The sequence below is a fragment of the Juglans microcarpa x Juglans regia genome, chromosome 3D (assembly GCF_004785595.1).
Source record: "Juglans microcarpa x Juglans regia isolate MS1-56 chromosome 3D, Jm3101_v1.0, whole genome shotgun sequence".
Taxonomy (NCBI): Eukaryota; Viridiplantae; Streptophyta; class Magnoliopsida; order Fagales; family Juglandaceae; genus Juglans; species Juglans microcarpa x Juglans regia.
This window is the reverse complement of record NC_054598.1, coordinates 1,264,333-1,285,891: the sequence shown is the minus strand read 5'-3', so window position 1 is coordinate 1,285,891 and position 21,559 is coordinate 1,264,333. Positions and strand designations below refer to the sequence as shown.

Sequence of the window (21,559 nt, the reverse complement as noted above, 5' to 3'; positions counted from 1 at the left end):
GAAACATGGAACATAAGTAGAAATTTATAATTAGGATAAGAAAGGCCCTGTAACAGCTCAGTGACGTGTGTAATGCACCGGGATTTATTTCAAGCATCAAAATCAGGATAACTGAAAAGCAGGGTTGGGTCTCAGCTTTGCTTTTACTCCAACGCGCATAACTGGTGGAAATACAAAGGAAATATTTTGTATTTCGTCTAGTTTCATTAGCAGAAACACCATCCAGCATTTCAAATATTAAAACTCCAGATCCTACCTTGGTTAGTTGCTATACTTGATGGATGGAGAAATCAAAGGCTGTTCCAATAGAAAGAGTGGAAAACTAATTCTGAACTGAGGCTGAAGGATGCATGGGTCAGAGCCGCAGATTTAAGTCTAGCTTGTGTGGTTCTGACGGTGACTCTGATGGTTTTGGATTCATGCGAAAGCTGCCTGGCCACATCAAATCTGTTGGATCTTCCATCGTGAAGGGCATCCTTGCCATTCCAAACCCTGTTTTGGCATCCGTAAATCTTGCAACAATTGCTGACAACTCCCTACTTGGCTGGTGCACAAGTGAATGGGGCCGGACGCCAAGTGATCGAGCCATGAAAGTGTTAATGGGTAATCCCATCATTGCCATCATCCTATGAGACTGGTATCTTTTGGCTGCACCTCTTTCCCTCTTGTGGGCATTCTGATGGCCTCCTAATGCTTGTGAACTAAAAAACTTCCTCATGCAGAAGTTGCACGAGAAAACCTTGGTAGAAGCAGGCCTTTGTTGTGGATCAGAGTCTCCAGGTGTTGAGAGCAAATTCCTGCCTAGGCTCAGGTTCAGCCACTCGCCTGGATTATCATATTCAGTACCCTCGTTGTTATTGTCGCTGCTGATCATTTGGTCACCTTGCCGTCTGTCTGGTATTGCTTCAGTTGCTTCCCCCTGAAAGATCATGTCTCCACAAATTTCAAATTTGGTGACTGTGTTAAAGCAAATGGAATGTATAGAGAGGGTTTGTGGATTGGTTGTGATCGACTCTTTAAAGTGTTAGATCAAAGAGGGACGGAGGGAGGGAGGAGTTCAGTGGCGAGAGGTATCGGGACTGTATGGGAAGTGAGATTGGCAAAGCTCCTTTTTTTATGTAGTCTTATCTCAATTTAGTGACCCCACCAAGTGATGCTTGGTGCTCTCGGGGACATTGCTTATGTCATCTTTACTGTTGCCCTTGTCAAGCTTAGGATTCCCCACTTTCATCTTTTGCCTCGTCCTTTTCTGACCTCAAGTCACAATAACTTTACACGGTTCTATTAGGAGTAACAAAAGAAATACAAGTTTTGACAATCATACATCAAAATCCTCATTTGTCAAATCCATAATCTTGCCATTTATTTGAACTGCCTGCTATGAGTGGTGCTTATCCACCGAGCAAGCAATTCAATTGGCTGAACCTTTAGGAATTAGGTTGGTGCTTCTGTTGGTTTTGGTGGTTTCTGAAACCACTTGATCAAGCTAGGTGCTTGAAAGCTACAAAGAATTGAGGGAGGAAGATGTTTCTGCCTCGAGAAGGGCTGCTTATTTTATTGTTAAAGCTGAGGAGCTTCGTTTCGAGTATGAATCATGCACTGGCAAAACCACTTTTACATAAAAGATGTCTGAGGAGCACCAGCAGCTTCCGAATTTTACATTATGGGTTTGTTCAGTAATTCTTCTCCATGAGTCCATGGTTTAACAAATAAACATTTCTTCGTCAGGTGGAATGGAGTCCACTTACATTGTCCCCTCCACAGCAACAGACAATTGCAGCACTTGGTAAATTCTTTCATTTCAAGTTGGTATGATAGTTTAAAAAAAAAAAAAAAAAAGGTGGTATGTCCTGATTGGAGAATTCAGTGAGTGATAATCTTTCATGTAGCCTTAGCCCAAGAAAAATTGAAAATTGAAAAGAAACAGATTGTGACTGATAAGCTTTAAAAATGCTAAATACACGTATAGTAGTGACTGGTGCGAGGTGGGAACTGGTAAGGATTAGTTAGGTAACTTAGGTTATTAAATTGCCTTTTGATTTGATGTTTTGTCTGGGGTTAAATGGGGCCCTTAAAATTGTCAATAATGGTGATAAAAGTAGAAAACCCAGATAGTCTGGTATATGACTATACTGCCAATTTCAATGCAGTGTTTTCTCTTGACCAGAATATCTATGTGGGTGTCTTCATGTTGGGGTTTCATGGTGTTCGTTTTCAAACACGTAATGGGCAGACTGTTTGTACACTAGGAGAATGCACTAAGAGCCACCTTTACTTATTCGAGTTCTTTCCAGTCTTTTCTGTTATAAAACCTCAGAAGACGAGAGAAGCTGAGTTCCCCCATGAAAGGGCATCATACAAAAAAAAAAAAAAATAGAAAAGAAAAAAATACCTTCACGCAACCAATCAAAATCTCAGCTTTTATGTAGATTTCAATTTTAATTAGAGAGAGAGAGGGGGAGGGAGGGAGAGAGAGTGCTATTAGATGAGAATTAATTATGGGAAAATTAAAAATTGTAGTAATCAAGAGATGGTTTGACCTACAAGCTTTATAATGGAACATCTTGCTGCTGCTATCCATGATCTGCAAATAGTTAAAGATTCTTGGTGCTGATGCTATATCGGTTAGATATGACATTGTTAATGATAATGAGAGTGGTCCCAAGTGGTGATGGACAATTTGTTCACTTCACTTCACTTCACTTCACTTTCGGTATGCACCCAACTTTTGTAAAAAAAAACTCTTGGGAGTTCAAAGCAAGTTGTTATGCATGAACAATTCGGGATGAGAGCCTACAACCGAGATTCTACAAAGCAAAAGCTCCCCCCTCAGTTGGTAACTTATTGATCACTTTCTGACTTAGGATTGTTGTTCAAGTTCATCACTTCAATTATTGTGGTAAAGAGAAGGGAAGCTTTTACATTTAGGATTCTGTCACAAACAAGTGAGAGAGAGAGAGAGAGAGAGAGAGAGAGAGAGAGAGAGAGATTGTTTTCCAAATCCATCTTTGTAAGTGTTTTCTAAGTCCATGGGCCACTATAGCTTTAAAGGACCACCTGACATATCTCTACTTCCTTTCCAAATAGCTCTATTATTAGAGAAATGCTATTTTTCATATAGGATCAGTTCCCTCCAAATATGGGCATTGAACAAGTTGCAGGTAGCCCCAAATACAGTCCTTGTAGAAGGATGAACGCAACTCAGCTCTTGTTGGTGGAGCTTTCGTTATCTTGTCAACTAACATGCAACCCTGCCAAACACTGTCTAGGAGCTTTCCTCACGAATCACGATGAGCCCCCACTTCAAAATTCGTCTACTTCAACTATCTTTTCCAGAAGAAAGGCTAAGAGCACGGGCGTAATAATGGGGTCTCGATTTTTGTCGTATTAATTTGTTCGGGACAAGGAATAATGGATTAGCCTTTTAGATTATTATTTTTGTTTTCTTTTCATTTTAAAAGCTTAGCATATACTTTTTGAGTCCTGTCTATTATTTTTTTCAAAAATTAAATCATTAGGATTCTGTCAATTTAATGAGATGCATATAATCAAAAAAAATAATAATCTCATTTCAAAGATTTTGAACAAGTGTAATAAACATACATCCTAATCAATCAAGATTATTGCTGATGGACCTCTAGCCACGTTCGACTGTACAAAGAATGAGCCCCGATAGACATGACTAAGAACAGCTGGCACGTACTAAATAACAGCACAGCATTTACAAGATTACAGGGGAGGTGCTGCCAGGAATACTCCAAAATAAGAGTGAACCAACGAACGACGAAACGTGTTTCACGATGGTGCACCAGATCACTACCTGACCATGCTCAGGAAAATTGTTAACTTGCCATTGTCTCCTTCTTTCTTTATAAATCTTTTTTTTTTTTTTTAATCTTTCTTTATAAATCTAAGTGAACCTAACTGTTTTATTTTTATTTTTATGGTAAAATGAAACTACTTTTTCCTTGTAACATTGGTAAAATCATCTCTCAAAAAAAATAAATAAATAAAAGACATTGGGCAAGATTATTTCTCGTGCTCTATACAATTTAGAGTAATGCTTGAATAAATGTTCATGATTATGTTAATACACACAAGATAATTAAATTCTTCATTTTTTTTCGCGTGAAGATTCCGGAGGGTATGAACGTAGCCCCACATAATTATTTAATACTGTCCTTTTCCTTTTCAAATTGTACGATATAAAAAAAATTAGAAAGCTCATAATAACTGCAGGGAAAAAATATAAAATTACTATTCTTCTATTATTTATTCACTATTTTTTTATATATGTTTTTTTAAATTTTTTACTTTACTGAAGCGAATATTAATAAAATTATATATTTTTTTTATTTTTTTCTTAATGATTAAGAAAAAAAAAAATTTTAAATATAATATAAATAGCAAAAGAGTAGTCAACCGGTTGTATCATTACCCAACTGCAGATGGCAGTGGTCTGGACTCTAGGGAAAAGACCGAATAAACCCATTTCTGGAGTACCCGTGAGACACATGGCCGGCCTTGCTTCCATTATAAGACCAACAACTAGGACACTGATTCAGAAACCAACTCCTATTGGTTGGAGCTTCATCTGCTCCCCACAAGAGTCGAATGGAGTGGAGGACCATGCTGTACTAAAGTGACACTTTGTCACGACATAGGGCATCCCACGTGCTCTCACTATCACGAAGGTTCCAAGCTACAAGATGGTAAGAATTGCAGGCGTAACTGCAAGACTTTTGCCACAAACTTCTGTGAAATTCTTTCATGGTACATTCTCTCACCAGCAGCTGTTCAAATTTGTATTCGCACTGATTGCAAATTAACTTCCATCTCGGAGCTGGGAAAAATGAAGGAAAACCAGATATAGTTCACTAACGCTATATTTTTACAGTTAGAAATTCTATTTTCCATTTTCACCATGTCTCAGCTCTGGAAGGAAGCATAGAATGGAACCATCAAACAGGTTTAAAAACATATTCTCTGGATCCAAGAGTACTCGGCACTCTAGTAACCACACTATTATTAAGCACTTCTCATCCAACATATTTATGTGGTGAGAAAACCGTTCACCGTTCACCTTTATCAACAAGAAATGCAGCAGCAAAAAAGTGGACATTTGTGTTCCAGAAACTAATGATACTTTGAAATCAGTCCACATTTGAATTGCCAGAACTTATGCAAGTTGATGAACGCAATAAAGAAAAACTCCAGGTTTCTTCTTCAAAATGGCACAACAACTCGGATAACATCTTACTAATTTTAATAAAATTTGAAGTTCCAACACGATACCCATTCTATGACTGCCCCAATTTAACTTCTTGCACTAAAATGTGCTTATCCAGTAGCCCTTCATGTACCTGCAAGGACATGTGAAAATGAATATAACATGTGTGTAAGGAATTAGGATTACCAGCACCAAGTGATTCCATAACATTGGCAAAGCCCAATAGACCCTAAGATAATACTACTTGCTTCCCAAATGACAAGTGATTAGTGTTGGAAAGAGAAACCACAAGGATAGCCTTGACAAAATGTTTCCCTCCAAGTAAAACATGCTCGATATGTAATTCAAACTAAAAAAAAAAAGAAGAAAGAAAAAAGAAAGAAGAAAAGAAAAGCTTGGGTGTGGGAAAAAGGTGTTCAAGTGAATAAATCCACTCTTTGAAGTTCTTTTCAGTCATGACTATGATGAAAGAAACACACCAAGTTCATAGAAAACATGAAATTTATTTTGAAGATGTATAAACAGGTCATAGCTTAACATTCAGTTACTACTTCCCTGAATTTTATGTCAGAAAATTCCAAATGGTGCTTTTGCTAACAATTACATGACGGAAAGTACATGACATGGCAATGGTTCATTTACAAGGCAACTCTTCTTATGTGGGGGAGGCAAAAAAATATGAAGCTGGATACTCCTCAGTGTCACATGATAGAAATACTACACTGCACAGTCCACAAAATGTATAGATCACTGAGAAATCAGAATTTCCAACAAACTTAACATCTATAGATCCAAAAAACCAAGAATTAACTACAAGTAGAATCACACAAAAAACTCATAAAAGAATATATGCACCCGCTAACTCTTAATTCTTAATGCGATTTTTTTGTTGCCCCGCCCCCCTGGCTTGGGGGTGGGGGGTGTGTTACAATGACAGCTCAATTTCTCAACAAAATCTTTTTAATAACTAATTACAACCTCTTTAAAAAAATTCCTTTTGTTATGCAAAATTATTAAACCATAAAACTCTCCAATCATTCTAGGGTACTGCATTATCGCTATACCTATAAAACATCAACAATTTTACCACTTGTCTCAGAAAGAAAGGTTTAAAAAGATGACCTATAAGGTGAAGCATCATTCTCCCTGCCTTTGGGATGATCAAAAGTCCTCGTACATCACCCGTCTTTTCCACTCCTCCCTATCAATCCCAATCCCGTGTTCTTTTATCAACCAACCTTGAAATACTCAAAAACTCCTAGCAAGTCCTCACCACACACAACTGTAACTAGATATTTATTTGCAAAAACATTAAGTGCTGCCAATATAACAACAAAATAAGAAAAAATTAATTTCCATTTTTTGCCATGCAAACAGCAAGACTCACAAAGAGACTACTAGCGATCCTGACAAGTACGGCGGAAGGTACCATGGGACAGCTCACAAAATGCCCGCATGTTGACGGCAAGGTGAGATGTGAGGCGGGTCGTAGCCAACATGTTGCCCAGTGGCAGGAGTGACTGTGTGCATCCCAGTTCTCCCAAGTTCCTATTGGAAACACAAGAAAGGAAGTAAATCCCAGAAGAACAATAATTTAACATCTAATAATTCACCAAAAAAAAAAACTCATCCCTCTATTTGCCATAATGATGTAAGACAAGGATAGTTCTATACAGATTAAATCAAGCATGCATAGAAAACAATGTTCTAGTTAATTATGTTGAAAACATGGAAACAGAACGACAAAACAGACACGAAAATAAAATATTTAAAGACTTATTTTCTTTCCTTCAAACCATATAAAACTACCAGTACATTTAAGTCCATTTTCAATCATATGAACACAAAAGGAAAAGAGTCGAAAACATAAGTCGACTGTTCATTCATTTTCCTTTCAACATCTCTGCATTTACTCAACAATCAATCGTGAGGTAAATACTAATAGAAAATGACAGGCAATTTATTTATCATAATTTTTTTATACGTAATTAATTTATCATAATTACAATAAAAATGATTTTCGCAAACCAAAGACGTAAAAACCCACAGAACTCCTAACAAAACATCATAAATCAAAGATCTAGAAATCCATATCTAAATAAAAATGAAAAACTGATAAAAAAGCGAGAAATAACCTCGACATGAATCTTTCCTTTGTTGCACTCTCTGTTATTTTCTTTTCTCTCTCACAAAACATAAGATGGTTGAAGTCTCCATATCTCAAATCTCACACATCAGATATCCAGACAAATTTAAATCAACAGAGATGTATTGCATATAATAATGCAGGATTCTCTTCATGACATATCTAATTTTCTCAGCAACGAAACAGGGAGGTGGGGAAATTTAGGGTTACGGGGGAGGACCTGGGAGCAGTAGCGAAAGAGAAGCGGCGGGACTGGACGCGTGGAGCGGCAAGAGGGGGCGAGCGTACGCGGGGGAGAGGCGGTGATGAGCGGAGCGACGAGGACCTAACAGTCGAAATCAACGACCGAGACAGCGATCCTGAGCGCCAAGCCATATTTTCTCAAATCGAGTCGGAGACAAAGCAACGAAGCGAGGGTTTTCGAGGGTTTAGGGGGATGAAGGGATGACACTGATCTGGTGTTGTGGAGGAGTACAGGCACTAGCGTAGAGCTTAAAGCCTTAAGAGTGTTGAATCCCTCTGTTTTACAGCACGGGGCATCTACGTTCTATGAGAGTCGATAGATGTGGCTTCTGGAGCCGGATATTTTTAAGCATTTCCTTTTTTATTCAAGCTAGAACTTCTTTAGAGGTTTGCTATACATTAACCTACAGTCTACAGTACATTTTATATTATTATTATATTTTTTTTTTAGCGGCTGCAGTTATAGGCTGATGTATACATATTTCTTAAAGATACTGGCATGCTGCCATGTAACTATGCATAATATTATCTGTATTGATTATTCTTGATGAATGAAGTTATGCTATTGTCATCAAAAAATAAAAATAAAAATAAACACCCCAAAAAAAAAAAAAAATTAAAGAGAAGGTGAAGCCATTTCCATCCACACCACGTTTATTATTTGTTTTGTTTCCTCTGATTGAAATGTATTTCACATCTATGCATGTCTAAGATTTCTGAAATTAACAGGAAAAATAAAGAGATTCTATGCCAAGGCTAACGTCCATGAATCATTGAAAATTTGAAAACATTAATCGATGGAATTTGGCAATCAGCAATGGGAATCAATTTCTTTTTGTTATTTGAATCTAGATTAAAAATCTCAAAATATGATATTCTTGTATAATCTATAAGAAAATAAATTTAATCAACCAACGTAACCATGTAATTTAATTAAAAATAAATTAATTTTATAAAAATTGACTCAAAGAGCAAAATAATGTCAATTTTTATAAAATTAAATTTATTTTAAATTAAATTAAATTACATAATTACGTTGATTAATTGAATTTATTTTCTTCTAGATTATACAAGAAGATTATGTTTTGAAATTTTTAATCCAGATTCAAATAACAAAAGGAAAAAAAATAACCAAATAGTAAAACAATAATAAATGAGATGTAAGGTATCATTATCTTTGACAATAAGTAAAATTTTAGACAGCTGGAGTAAGGAGATGCCACAATCACAAACTCATCAGTTGTGAATATAGATTATAGAGTAAGATCCTCTCAATTTCACTTAAAATGGATGTATGTTCTAGGGCTATGCAGAAAAGTCCTTAACCCACACCGTCCACACGAACCGACCGATAAAAGCGAGTTGAACTAACTTGCGGGTCAAACCCGCTAACTGTCATTTCGATTCGACTAAAACTTCCCAAATCTCAAATCATCTGCCATCCTTCTCCATTTCTCTCTGTCATCACCGTCAACTCCATTCGTCATCATTATCGACTCCATTCGTCTTCCTCGTCGACTCCAACAACCACAATCTCAAACAAAGGGAAAATAAGGAAAATCACATGGCCATTATGACTCAAACAAGACAATCACATTCACTTCCCCACGACCCAATAACGTAACCCTCATCCACCAAGCAACCAAAAATTCATCACAACCAGAAGAAAAACATCACGCGACCTGACTCATACCCATCGAGGAGAATGTCGTCAATACGAAAATGGAAAGAGTAGAATAACTAATTGGCGGCAAGTTTGGAAGGGGAGGAGGCGGAGCGATTCTGGAGAAGGGAGAGGAAGATGCCGGCGTCAACGCTGGTGGTGATATTGTTAGGGACCTCGGTCAAGTCCCTAAACACTATGTTCTCCACGCCAATGATAGTCTTGTGATGACCGAAACCTTGTTCCTCTCTTGCTTGGTTCTCGAGCAATGGTGGTCAAGGTGACCACTTGGGTATGGTGAGGTTAAGTGTTTAGGCTAAGATGAGTGTATGGAATGGTGGAAAAAGTTAAGGAAATGTATGGGCTACAATGGGGAAGGGTGCACGGCACTAAAGTGGTCTAGGGTTGGCGCCACTTAAATGATAGAATTTAGGGTTTGGAAAATGGTATTGGGCGGCTAGGGTTTAGGTTTAGGATTTGGAAGATGGGAAGATAGTGTTGGACGGCTACAAGGTTTGACTTGGTTATTTGGTTGAGTGATTTTAGGAAAGTTTCCTAAAATCTTGGAACTTGATTTGGAAAGAGAATGACCGGTTGTAATATGGAGATTTGGTCAACTAGGGTTCCTAAATTATAGGAACTCTAATTTGGATATAATGGTAGGCGGCTAGGTCACACCCAATATGGCAAGTAGTTGCCGAAATTGAGTGGGACTTGATAAGGATTATGTGTTTCAGCTAGGGCAAAGTTTGAAGAGGCAAACAATTTATGGAAAGTAGACAAACACTAGGTTGGTCAACTTTTGTGGTTTGGTTGGATTGGAAGAGCAAAAATATGATGAACACCAAGAGCATTGAAGAACACTCAAGAACAAAAACAAAATACTTATGAACTTGAATGAACAAATGGACAAACAATGATAATTCAATACTTGATTTACGAATTGCACAAGAATTGAATAAACCTCATATATTGATAAACTCAACTTGGATTCACGAATTCCACCAAGTTGTAAGAAACAAGATAAATGAATAACACTTATTCAAAGAATTGTAAAGTGTGATTCTCTCTTTGGGATTCACGAATTTCAACCAAAAAGCTCAAATGCAATGGCATCAGTTTGTGATCTCTCAAACAATAGTCTTCACTCTAGGAATTTGCCAAAAGATTCTAAAGCAAATGAAAGATGTCCTATTTATAAGCGATACAAATTGAAAACTTCCAATAGGTCCCTTGAAAATAAATAAATAAATTAAATTAAATAAATTAAATAAATAACATGATAGTAGTCTTGGACCAAGGCTAGCCATGACATGCATGGCCTATGGTGGACTAAGTTGGTGCATGGTGGTCTTCGGACTGGTCCATGGTCAGGTGGTGTGGCATGGCTTGCTGATGGTGAGCCATGGTGGTGCACGGCATGGCCCAGGCTGGTGGCCTAGGCGCTGAGACTGCAGGGCATGGGCTGGAGCCATGTGCTGGATGGCATGCCTGGTGGGCATGCCACTGACCTGCTCTGCAAGACATGGGCTGGATGGGCATGCCACTAACCTCTCTGGTGTGCGGCAGGACTGTGCATGTGTGCGCACGCGCGCACTAGGTGGGCTGGAGGTGCCGCGCATGGCCTTGCAACATATGGGCACGCGCAAGGGCCACGCAGCCCATCAAAGTGCGCATGGGCCTGCGCACTGAGACACGCAAGCGCACGCGGCACGCTGCTACTCTCAATGCCGCATGCATGCGTGCGGTCCATTGTTGCGAGCATGAGCGTGCAGCGCATGCCTGCGCACGGCGCATGGCTGTGAGCATTGCCGCGCTCATGGGCGCTCGTCGCATGGCTGTGCGCGTGGGCAGGCTCTCACTAGCCTCGCTAGCCCGCATGCTGGGCGCCCCGTGTGTGCCAACGCGCGGGCCAAGCCATGCTTATGGACTAGCCAAGGTGCTTGTCCCCACCATGACTAGGGCATGTGCGTCATCTCTAGAGGCAACTCGACGTAGAGGTCTAACAGGTATTCTCGAGGCAATCAAGCAAGGATCGGAAGGCAGCGTAGGACCGCACCACCAGACTACTGGCACTCATTCAAGAAGTCCTCCACAGTAAGCCCCATAAAGTTACTCGACCACTCAAAGTGCAGCAGCAGCAACTAAAGGGAAAGGAGATTTTTTGCAGTGCAGAAGAAAAGGAGCTGAGATGGGAGGAAGAAATGTTCAAGGCCTGGAAACGACTTTTAAGTTCTCAACTGGTAGACAGGTTGACCCGACTCAAGTCAGGTCGGTTCTTTTCTTGTTGGTCTGGACACCGGGTCGGGTCGGGGCCATAACTAGTGCAGGTTGGACCGTGTGTAGGCCTAGTCTGTTCAACACAAAAGAACCAACTTACTTTCAGTCCAATACTTTTGACAAACACAATAACCAAATTACCATGACAGAGTCTAACATTCATAAAAGCAAAATCTGCTGTGAACAGTAGCATATTCAATAGATAACTACTTGAGAAGATACTGTTAGAAAGGTATATACAGCAAGTAGACATTCAAAGAAAAAGCTGCGACTTTAGAGGGAGCATGTCTTCACTAATTTTAACTGAGCATTGAATGTGTAGATAATGCCAGATGATATGTTTGCCGTAACCACGGTTCCTCTGTAGTGTAATCTTTCGAGGGCATTCTGGTCCTTCGACCAAAGCCCAACTTCATGAAGATCGCCTTCTTTCCAGCAAATGCTGACTGTCATCCCACCACGTGCCTTCAATCCTTTCACACAACCATTAGCCCATTTATCCAGGGGAAGAGCAGGAAGTAAGTAAAGATCCCTTATGCTGCTCTGCACAAGCATTTCGGAAACTGCTGCCGTGAACCTGAAAACACGAAGTATTGTTGATGGCTTTGCCAAATAAATCGCCAACACTACTTCCAAGTCAACTTTGGTTAGCAGGAAGTGTTGAAAAAAACTGAATTCAAAATCTATTGCTTGGTCTCGACTCTCAATCAAAGGGATTGTTTTTTTTGGGGCATAGCAAATGGGGTGTGATAACTCTCATTTGCTGTGGTATTTACAAAACTAAAGATAACATTCCAATAAAGGTTTCTTAATTTTTTTCCTTCTCCTTTTTATTTATGAGTTTACCTTTAACATGCTTATAACCAAGGAAAAAAAATGTGCACCACCATCCAAGCATGCTAACCTTCTTCCGATATTATTAAAGAGTCGTGATAATGCGAAATGCTTGAATTTAACGATCTGATTCTACCTCATTTTAGCAGACAAAATATATTTTTTTTCATAAGTAAACAAGGTGTGCAACACAAGGAATTTTAGCAGACAAAATATAAAAACAACCTCATAAGGAAAGCAAATATGTTTAACGACCACCCTGCCTCCTTTTCTATTCACCATATTGATCTAAAAGTGCAACACAAAGTTAAACTTCTGAAAGTTACTTGCAAAAAATCCTCAAAATACTAGGTATAAAGCTTTCTTAAGAACGGAACTGTTTAGATAATCATGTGAGGGTTGCTAAAAGTATCATTGACTTGTATGGAAAGTTGGAAACTCAAGCTGCATCTTACCCAAAGTTGGCATCGATCTGGAAAGGAGGGTGTGCTGCAAACAGATTACTGTATAATCCTCCTTCAAACGGGGCCTCATGATCCGGTTCCACCAGGTTGATCAACTTCTTCACCATCCTATATGCATGCTCACTGTTGTGGAGACGGGCCCATAAAGCAGCTTTCCATGTAGTTGACCATCCTGGACCCTCCTCTCCTGTTTAGAACAATGCAAATGTTGGAAAATTATATATCATTAACTTTGGGGAATTTATCTGGTATGATATCTAGGAGCAAGGTCATATGGCGTTTATCTGGTATATTACTAGAAGAAAGGTCATATGGCGTTTATATATATATATATGAAGTGGAACCTAACCAAGAAAGAATCATTTGGACCCAAACATGAGGAATAAACCGTGGATACATAACCCCACCAGAAGAACTATGTATCAAATAATTCAGGGCGACACCTAGTACAAAATCGTATCCGGGATTCTAAAGTCTACTGCTCATCCCGAGCCAACGCTTTGATCAAAAGAAAAGAAAATATATACAAACCTCGTTTGTAGAGAGAAATTTCTGCAGCTTTAGAGAGATCCGGAGTTCTCTCAACAGTTATTGTGTGCCCTGGAAATAGGCCAAATAGGTGCGAAAGATGTCGATGATGCACATCTGGGTCCTCAAAATCTTGTTCCTGGCTTAACAGACCGAATTTTTCTTAGCCCATTACACTAGTGAATTTTATTACCAACTCCACCAAGACCTTTTGCAAGTATTGAAAGATTAATATTCAAGCTACTCAACCATACCCATTCCATAATGGAACCATCTCCAGCAATTTTTGTTGGATAAAGCTTTGGCAAAGCCTTTCGCACTCGTTGGATAAGATAGTCCTCGTCTCTCTCTAGAACCTATTGTCAAAATTCCGTAAGGACATACAAATATAGAACATATGAAAAATAGAAAGAGATTTACATTGGTGGGCATAGAATAAAAGCTTCACCTCAGCAGCAGAAACAAGTGCACCAAAAACTTCGTTTATGATTGCCATGTCCATTGTTGATGAGTAGCTCACACAAGCAGGCTTACCATCAGGAGCAACAAACTCATGCTCTGGAGAAGTTGAAGGGTTGGTTTTCAGATATCCTCCAGGGCCTTCAATCAACCAATCCAGCAGAAATGATGCACATCCATTCAACAAAGGATATGCCTTGGCTTCAAGAAAATCCTAATTATGAAGGACATACCAATAATACCAATGATGTTGAAAGATTTACCAAAAGGTTCTTCAAGAAATGGAAAAAATCAGACTATTCAATCTCCATATGCAAAAGATATTATTCATTTCCTAGTGATGAAACAGGAGATTTCAGAAGTTCCTAAGTACTTCCACACCCAGCCTAAGGGTTTTCAATAAATATCCATCAACTGGAAACCATAAATGCGTCACTTTTAACTTCAGGGATAACAGCATTTTATGGGATAACTCTAAAGCATGAATAAACTGAAAGTTTGACCACTGTTGGTACATGACCTTGACATAACTTGTTGGCATATTCTCCTATCAACACTTTTAAACAAATCAGCAATATGGCATTAAAGCCTTCCTTTCTATAATGTTTTTGCTACATACATGGGAATTGCCATCATTGAGGTTACTGTCTATGGGTTCATACTTGGGTTTGAAGTTCATGTGAAGTTTTGTTGAGCACGACAATGTGTCACTAGTGTGTCTGAGTCTGAGATTATATACATAATTAAGCTTGTTTCCTATGAAGAAGCTTTTGGGACAATTGGTTTACCAACAAGCTTATTTTAACATATCAAGACATAGAAACTTACTATATTGGCAACGTCTAGATTTCCAGATCCTTTGCATATATACCTTAACTTCATTAGAGATTTCAAGGACAGCCTCTTATGCCTAAAAGAACTGATAGAACTACTTGCTCAGCTTGTTTTGATCTTCCCAATTAGTCAAAAGGCAATCATAAAGATTTTCAAAGCTAATGCAAGATTAATAAATAGATTCTACCCAGTAGAAAGGTAGTTCTCTGACTTTCCTATCACAGGGAACCAATTTCTATGCTAATGATAAAATAAAGCAAGGTATAGACAACTTAATCTTACCTTGTCTAGTGTATAAGTGTAGTGATCCCATAGATGGGTACAAACCCATGCTCCCCCCATTGGCCATAATGCCCATACAACATCACCTTGATCTGCTGATGTTTTTGCCCAGATATCAGACTTATGGTGTACAACCCAACCATTTGCTTCATAGTTTACCTATAACATTCAGCGAATAAGAAAATAGAGCATAGAAATATATAAGTGGGAAAATAATGTCTTGAAGAACAGAGTAAGATCGCAAAGGAGTATTGGCAGAGATCATGCTGGTCTTAAGCCTTCCGATGCTTCAGGCCCAGAGGTCTACAAACATAGGTTTCATAGTTTAGACTGCCTCCTAATAATATGGGAATTGTTTCCATGTTTTTTTCTTCTGGATAAGTATGTGCCATCCTACTCACATGGTATAGAGGATAACAGCATTGAATTACAGATTAAATTTCCTACTTTAAGGTTACCTATATATTTGGAAATGGGAGCCTCACATGCACAGGATATTCAGTATGTCATCACGGTCCACTATTGTTTCTAAAAGCTCAATACCAAATGGAGTTGCCAACTTCACCATCTGTGAATTTTCAGATTTAGGTGCAACGAGAACATTTTCCCTTGAAATCACCTTAAATATTTTAGCAACCAAAAGAGATCATATGATTAAGACTAAATTGATTGAAGACTTATAAACCAGGTGGGGGGAAACTGTCTTACTTTTGCAGTTTTACGTCCATTAACAGACAGAGTGGAGACAAAGTCAAACAATGGCTCCTGGCACTCGCTAAGGTTGCAAGGAAGGGAAGGCCAATAATTCATTTCAAGATTAATGTTCAAGTGTGGAGCCCCGCTGAACACAAAGATGAGGTGTCAGTAATTCGGCAGAAAACTCTTGATGCAAGGAACTGTAAGTATTAGTATTGTTATATAACTTCAAAGTAACTTGCGTCAACGCGGTACTATTGACAAGTAGTAGTCTTCAAATTCTGATGTAAATTAACCGTGGTAAAATATCCTTTGAGATATGGTTGACACTCTCTGTTATTTATGTAAATCTAATGTCTTTCTGGACAGCCTAATTTGCTTGACAATCTTAATGCTGGAAGATCAAATTTTCACAATTAATATGGAGATGAACAAGTGATAGAGAAATTAAGTGTTGGAGAAATTAAGAGGACGAAAGAAGAAAAAAGTCTCCCTAGAGTCTCGGTGTCTCCATTTATTTTTAAATCGGAGCAGTTACAAAAACTAAAGAAATAGTTTACTTATGATGCATCCAAATATAACCACCGCCAAATCAGAACATATATCTCATAAAAGTACTCAAATTAAAGTGATACAGTGAAAAAAATATATACTATCATAAAAAAATTATTTTTGAAATAAATTGAAGAAAATTTTTAATAGGAAATACTTAAATTTAGTGAGGATAGAATTACGGGCGTATATAGGAACTTCATGTACAAATACAAAGCAAGAATTAATAACCAATAAAAGGGCAGTTGATTAAAGTACCCATGCAATCACACTCACCGCTTAGACGACTTTAAAAATACGATGAGGAAGACATTGAGGTTGATAAAATGATCCGTCATTAAGTGCAAAATGGAGCTGTACGAGTCAACTCGATAACATTACCCTTTGCCTTTGGAAAGTGCAAATATATATTAGGAAATGTATTTTTTTTATAAGTGTATATTAGGAAATATCAATTACTTATTGCTTGCCCTTTTCAAAAAGCAGAGTATCTATCCCCAAACTTTACAGTGCTGCCTTAATTAAGGTCATCCCTTGGAAGAAAGTCCATTTTTAAATAAACTGAAATAACATCCTATTTCTAAATTACAAACTAAACCTCAGGTCCTCAGCGTATGAGTGTGTGTTTGTGTTGGGGAGGTGGGGAGGGGAGAGAGAGAGAGAGCAGGGCCAAAATATCAAGCAAAAAACACTGACCAGAATTGGGTTGGAGAAAGAATAAAAAATAAAAGAATTAAGAGAATGTAACATACTCCCATTTTGGTTGAATATCCCTATTCCATATACCCTGCAGGTTTGCCACCTGAGTTCGAGGCCGTGAACATGAAATAAGTAGATAACGGCCATACTGGAACAGAAGCTCCACCAAGGAAGGGTCTTCATCAGATTGAAAAGACTTCACTCTCTCTGCAGTTGAAACCATGTTGTCATTACTTCCCGTGAGACATAAACCAGTCACAGAGGATACAATTTTCTTCAACTCCAGAGACCCGTCAGACGTAATGCTGTTCAAGCTTTTTGCAAGTTGCAGTGAGACGCGATGGAAAAGATTCTGATAGTCATCCAAATGACGTGCATAAAGGTCATAGTATGAAAAATCCATTATTGGCTTCAATGCACCGAGAGACTCTAAAGTAGGATTCCTCTTAGAATCTGAAGGCTTGGTGAATGGCCCATCGAATGAAGATGAAGCCACTAGAAGCAAAACAGCCCAGTCTGAACCCTCAATCCTCAACTTCTTGTCATCCATAACATGAATCACACCTCTGTCATTACTGACCTGTATATCAAGAATTGCAGAAAACTGAATTCCTTTTGGATTGTCATTTGCATCCATTGCCGGGGGGATCCTTTTACCGGGACAACTTCCTTCCATAATAATCTGATTTTTTCCATTAATGCGTGAATGATAATGTAACTTGCTATCCAGAGACACCGAGAATGATACCGACCCCGGTTTACTTCCAGAAATCTTCGTAACAATCACTTGATCAGGATTGGAAGCAAAGTGCTCCCTTGTGAATTCTACATCAGTCACGGAATATTTTACTCTTATTGTTGCAGCATCCAAGTCCAACTCTCTGTGGTAAGTTTCTTCGATATATTTAAGATGGGAAACATCAAATTCCAGCTTGATGTCACCAAGAAGTTGGTAAACCTGAATCATCACTAACTAATCATTCAGATCAAGTGGCAATTAAGCGACCTCAATATGGAAGTACACGGGAGTTCTAGTGAGGTATGGGAGCTAGGGACCCTACATACCAAAACAAAAACCATGCAGAAGAAAAAATAGTTTGACTAATAATAAGTATCCTGCATATGTAAGGCTAGTCTAAGGTGGTGAGGCACAGTAGTTCAGTAAAAACTCCAGTATTATGTCCAGCCAGAAGAAATGTCACCACCATTTACTAAATGTGCAGTCACCACCAGGTGCTAACCAGAGCATTATTAATGATAACCACCAAAACAGTTCCAACATAAGCAGCATCTATGCACTAAAATCCATACTCATTTCAAGAGGTGTAATATTTGAAAAAAATCCAAAAAAAATATTAACGACTTGACACATTCCTTTGAGTCAACAATTGCCATTAAATTACACACACAAAGCAGCAATATGAAGAAGAGCAGCCATACTTAAGGTAAAGAATGGCACCTCAGCAGGATTTCCAGTCAACTGGACTGCCTTTGAAGTAGCTTCAGCATATTTACCGCCGTCAACAAGTTTCCTGACCTCCGACAGTGCCTCTGGGGCATTAGGGTTAGTGTAGTTGCCTGGGGTCCCGGTCCAGAGTGTGTCCTCTGCATGAATTCTTGCACAATGAGTTCTCTGCTTATTTGCATTTCACACATTTGCCGAGAAATAACCATTTTTTCCCTATAGGGTAAAAAATTTTATTAATGACTACAAAGCATTTTATGTGTTCCATTTGGTTGCCAATTAAATTATGAATAATGATATACTTAGACCTTTCATAATTTTGAGTCACCGAAGATACTTCCTAGAAGATTATCCGGGAGACGCGACATCCATGAACTTATCAAAGACACAAAGCAGCCAATTAACGAATACTACGTAATCAATATTAAAATATACGATTTATTACCAATTTCGCTCAAATACGATGCAAGAGAGGAATTTTGATCATACCGTTGAGCTGGATAGTCTCCGATGCAACGCCGCCCCAGACCATGGCTCCGAGCCGGCCGTTGCCAATGGGAAGCGCATCGGTCCAGTGGTTGGCAGGCCCGGCGAACGTGATCTTCAGAGGCTTAGAACTCTCAGCCTCCATCGAGCTAGGATTCCACAGGTCCTTGTCAGTGGGCCATCGCACCCGAACCCATTCTTCATCTACCATAACTGCTACTAACTAATTTCCTAAGAAAATAACAACGATAAAGAAGAGAAGCTCTGTTTGCAGACTCATGAAGTTCAGGCGAAGCCACCTAGATCATCCATCTTGTATTGAAAAAGGCCGCTATGCCGCCCGAAACTAAGATTGCGTTTGTACATTGGATTGAGTTGAATTGATTTGAATTAAAATGTTATAATGTTATTAGAATATTATTTTTTAATATTATTATTATTTTAAAATTTGAAAAAGTTAAATTATTTATTATATTTTATATTGAAATTTAAAAAAATTATAATAATGAGTTGAAATGAGTTGAGGTGAGTTGAGGAGTCAAACGAAGCCTAAACGCTCAAATTTATTGCTTGGTGAATTTTTTTTTTTTTTTTTTATACTTAGTAATTAAGAAAGTAATTTTAAGTATATTAATATATTTTTTTATTTTTTAAAAATATTTAAATCTATTACAAAATATGAATAGAAAAATAAAATAAAAAAATTGAAATACAACTAGCGGTAAAGTGAAGCGGGCTACTCTAGACGGCAGAGTAGCCCAACTCTTTTGTATTACTATGGGGCCCGGCTTCCCCTGGATAAAATTAAGGAGGGTTTGAATTTAGAGATAAGTTAAAAGATAGTTTTAATAAATTGAATAAAATATTATTAGAATATGATTTTTAATATTATTATTATTTTATGATTTAAAAAAATTAAATTTGAAAAATTTTTGATGATGAGATGAAATGAAATAAATTAAAATAAATTGAAGTGAGTTTCGAATTCAAACTAGGTCTAAGTTTGTAAGTATTCCATAATCTGGTTTTTGAATTTTTTAATATAATTAAGTATTAAATAAATACAGTAACATCTATTTAAATGTTTATTTTTCTATCATCCTAAATGATCCTGATCCACACAATTAATATGTAAAATTACAATTAAATGAAATAACTTTTACCAAAAAGAGGTGAAAATTGCATAAAAATCATTTTCATTAAGGATCAGCAAAAATGTTAAAAAAAAAAATCACTGAAAGTACAATCGAAATCTTATTCCTTCTGGTTATTGAAATGAAACTTTAGTATAATATGAAGAATGAATTATCATTTAATTTAAAAAATCAGAGTATTATTTTGTTCAAATTATATCATATCAACTATACTAAGAGCACTAGTACTGACTTGGGCAAAGTTGAAGGTTGGCCCAAATTTAGATAAGTTGTACTAAAAAGACGTTACATTGGATTGAGCATCTCTAAAACAATTTGAATTTCTGCTATAGTGATTGACCAAATTTAAAGAACTAAATTGATTCACCAAAAGTTAAAATAATAATTTCTCACTCCATTGAAAATATGGTTAGTGAATATTTAGATAGAATATTATATATTTGGTTAGTGAATAAGAAATTTAGATAGAATTTTAGATAAGTTTGATCTTAATTTTTTATTATTAGTATTAAATGACCATTGAAAATATTATTTTTTTAATATTAATTTAATTAGAATATAATTATTATTAATATTAAATTGGTAGAATTATAAAATGTGATACAAATAAATTAAATAAACAAATTATTAATTTAATAATATTTTATTATTTTATAGATAGTAAATGGCTAATCCAATGTGGGGATTGAATTTAAATAGAATATGCAAATGTAAAAAAGTGTGATATTGACTAAATTTTGAATATGCATTTGGCCAAGCTAATGTTAATGCTCTTAAGGACTGACATGTTGGTGGCAGGTTCTCTCTCTCTCCCCAGGCGATATTTCTCTCCAGCCTTAATAGGAATAATCTTCCCTCTTGTCGCCAACCCTCCCCCGTCCGGGTCACCCTGATTTGTCTATCTATTTTTTTTCTTCGTCTATAGCATCGAGATATATTGATCTATTGTCTTTCCGCCTCCTATGAGCACCACACGACCCACCACGAGATTATTTAGCTGACGATCCTTTGAAGGGAACAACAAAATTGATTAAAAGTGTAGCGCATATGTCTAACGTGCCATCGGGCCAAGGGGAGTTTATCATTGCCACACGCGGCACTATCTCAGTTAGTGGCTTCAGATCTTTTAAATCCGATCTTTATCTTCTCTTCAAAGGTGGCACGTGGCCTACACACGCATCCATTGCCAGTGACGGTCAGGTGTCGGCAATTCGACCCATCTTCTAATTGCTATTTTCCTATATTATCATTTTTCCTAACCAAGGATCAAGAAGAAGAGGTAGTGAAAGTTTGCTTCAGCCAATTCAGATCAGCAAAATACAACACACAACAATCCACTACGACTTTCAATTGTAATTTTACAGTCTATTTATCAGATTGTCAAAATTGCTTCAAGCGGCTTCTCTTTGTGGGAAACAGGTGGAAGCCAAGTCATTAGCTCTAAATCCCTCTTCGTTTTATTTTTTCTATGCTGTATTTGCTGGTTTATGATGATTGTTGAGGCTCCCACCCTATTTAATCTTATATCTTGTAACCGTTTATTT

At 37.6% G+C, this 21,559-nt stretch overlaps 3 protein-coding genes across 12 annotated transcripts; all 3 read right to left on the bottom strand.

Moving 5' to 3' along the window:
* Positions 1-13: 13 nt before the first annotated feature.
* On the bottom strand, positions 14-1,105 carry LOC121255730 (zinc finger protein 4-like). The gene has a single exon (XM_041156218.1). It carries the CDS (start codon positions 929-931, stop codon positions 356-358), a length of 576 nt encoding a protein of 191 aa, XP_041012152.1. The 5' UTR covers positions 932-1,105; the 3' UTR covers positions 14-355.
* Positions 1,106-4,987: 3,882 nt separating this feature from the next.
* Positions 4,988-7,961, bottom strand: LOC121256131. 8 transcript variants are annotated; one of them, XR_005938917.1, is made up of 4 exons: positions 7,597-7,961; positions 6,660-6,778; positions 6,353-6,431; positions 5,141-5,363 (listed from the first exon to the last, which is right to left on the bottom strand). XR_005938917.1 is itself a non-coding variant. In XM_041156785.1 (3 exons), the coding sequence occupies exons 1-3, from the start codon at positions 7,749-7,751 to the stop codon at positions 5,356-5,358; spliced, it is 282 nt and encodes a 93-aa protein (XP_041012719.1). In that variant the 5' UTR covers positions 7,752-7,959; the 3' UTR covers positions 4,988-5,355. The 8 variants fall into 8 exon arrangements, 5 of the variants coding, with proteins under 5 accessions (XP_041012719.1, XP_041012716.1, XP_041012721.1 ...); XR_005938916.1 differs by having other exon boundaries at positions 6,618-6,778; positions 7,597-7,960; XR_005938918.1 differs by lacking the exon at positions 5,141-5,363 and adding an exon at positions 5,370-5,952.
* Positions 7,962-11,662: 3,701 nt separating this feature from the next.
* Positions 11,663-19,168, bottom strand: LOC121255720 (alpha-L-fucosidase 2-like). Of its 3 annotated transcripts, none has more exons than XM_041156205.1 (10): positions 18,865-19,165; positions 18,370-18,515; positions 16,964-17,868; positions 15,672-15,804; positions 14,964-15,122; positions 13,837-14,061; positions 13,643-13,744; positions 13,392-13,527; positions 12,852-13,047; positions 11,663-12,139 (listed from the first exon to the last, which is right to left on the bottom strand). In XM_041156205.1, exons 1-10 carry the CDS (start codon positions 19,070-19,072, stop codon positions 11,836-11,838), a joined length of 2,514 nt encoding a protein of 837 aa, XP_041012139.1. In that variant the 5' UTR covers positions 19,073-19,165; the 3' UTR covers positions 11,663-11,835. The 3 variants fall into 3 exon arrangements, with proteins under 3 accessions (XP_041012139.1, XP_041012141.1, XP_041012140.1); XM_041156206.1 differs by having other exon boundaries at positions 11,923-12,188; positions 18,865-19,168; XM_041156207.1 differs by lacking the exon at positions 18,865-19,165 and having other exon boundaries at positions 16,964-17,967; positions 18,370-18,507.
* Between the last annotated feature and the right edge of the window lie 2,391 nt (positions 19,169-21,559).

Bases quoted from the DNA above. Each gene is read 5' to 3' on its own strand.
- LOC121255730 (XM_041156218.1), bottom strand. From the start codon at position 931: ATGATCTTTCAGGGGGAAGCAACTGAAGCAATACCAGACAGACGGCAA.
- LOC121256131 (XM_041156782.1), bottom strand. From the start codon at position 7,751: ATGGCTTGGCGCTCAGGATCGCTGTCTCGGTCGTTGATTTCGACTGTT. The intron at 6,779-7,596 runs GTCCTCCCCCGT...TGTTTCCAATAG, and splicing joins TCTTTCGCTACTGCTCCCAG to GAACTTGGGAGAACTGGGAT.
- LOC121255720 (XM_041156205.1), bottom strand. From the start codon at position 19,072: ATGGTAGATGAAGAATGGGTTCGGGTGCGATGGCCCACTGACAAGGAC. The intron at 17,869-18,369 runs GTGCCATTCTTT...GTGATGATTCAG, and splicing joins TGACTGGAAATCCTGCTGAG to GTTTACCAACTTCTTGGTGA. The intron at 14,062-14,963 runs GTAAGATTAAGT...CTTCATAATTAG, and splicing joins ACACTTATACACTAGACAAG to GATTTTCTTGAAGCCAAGGC.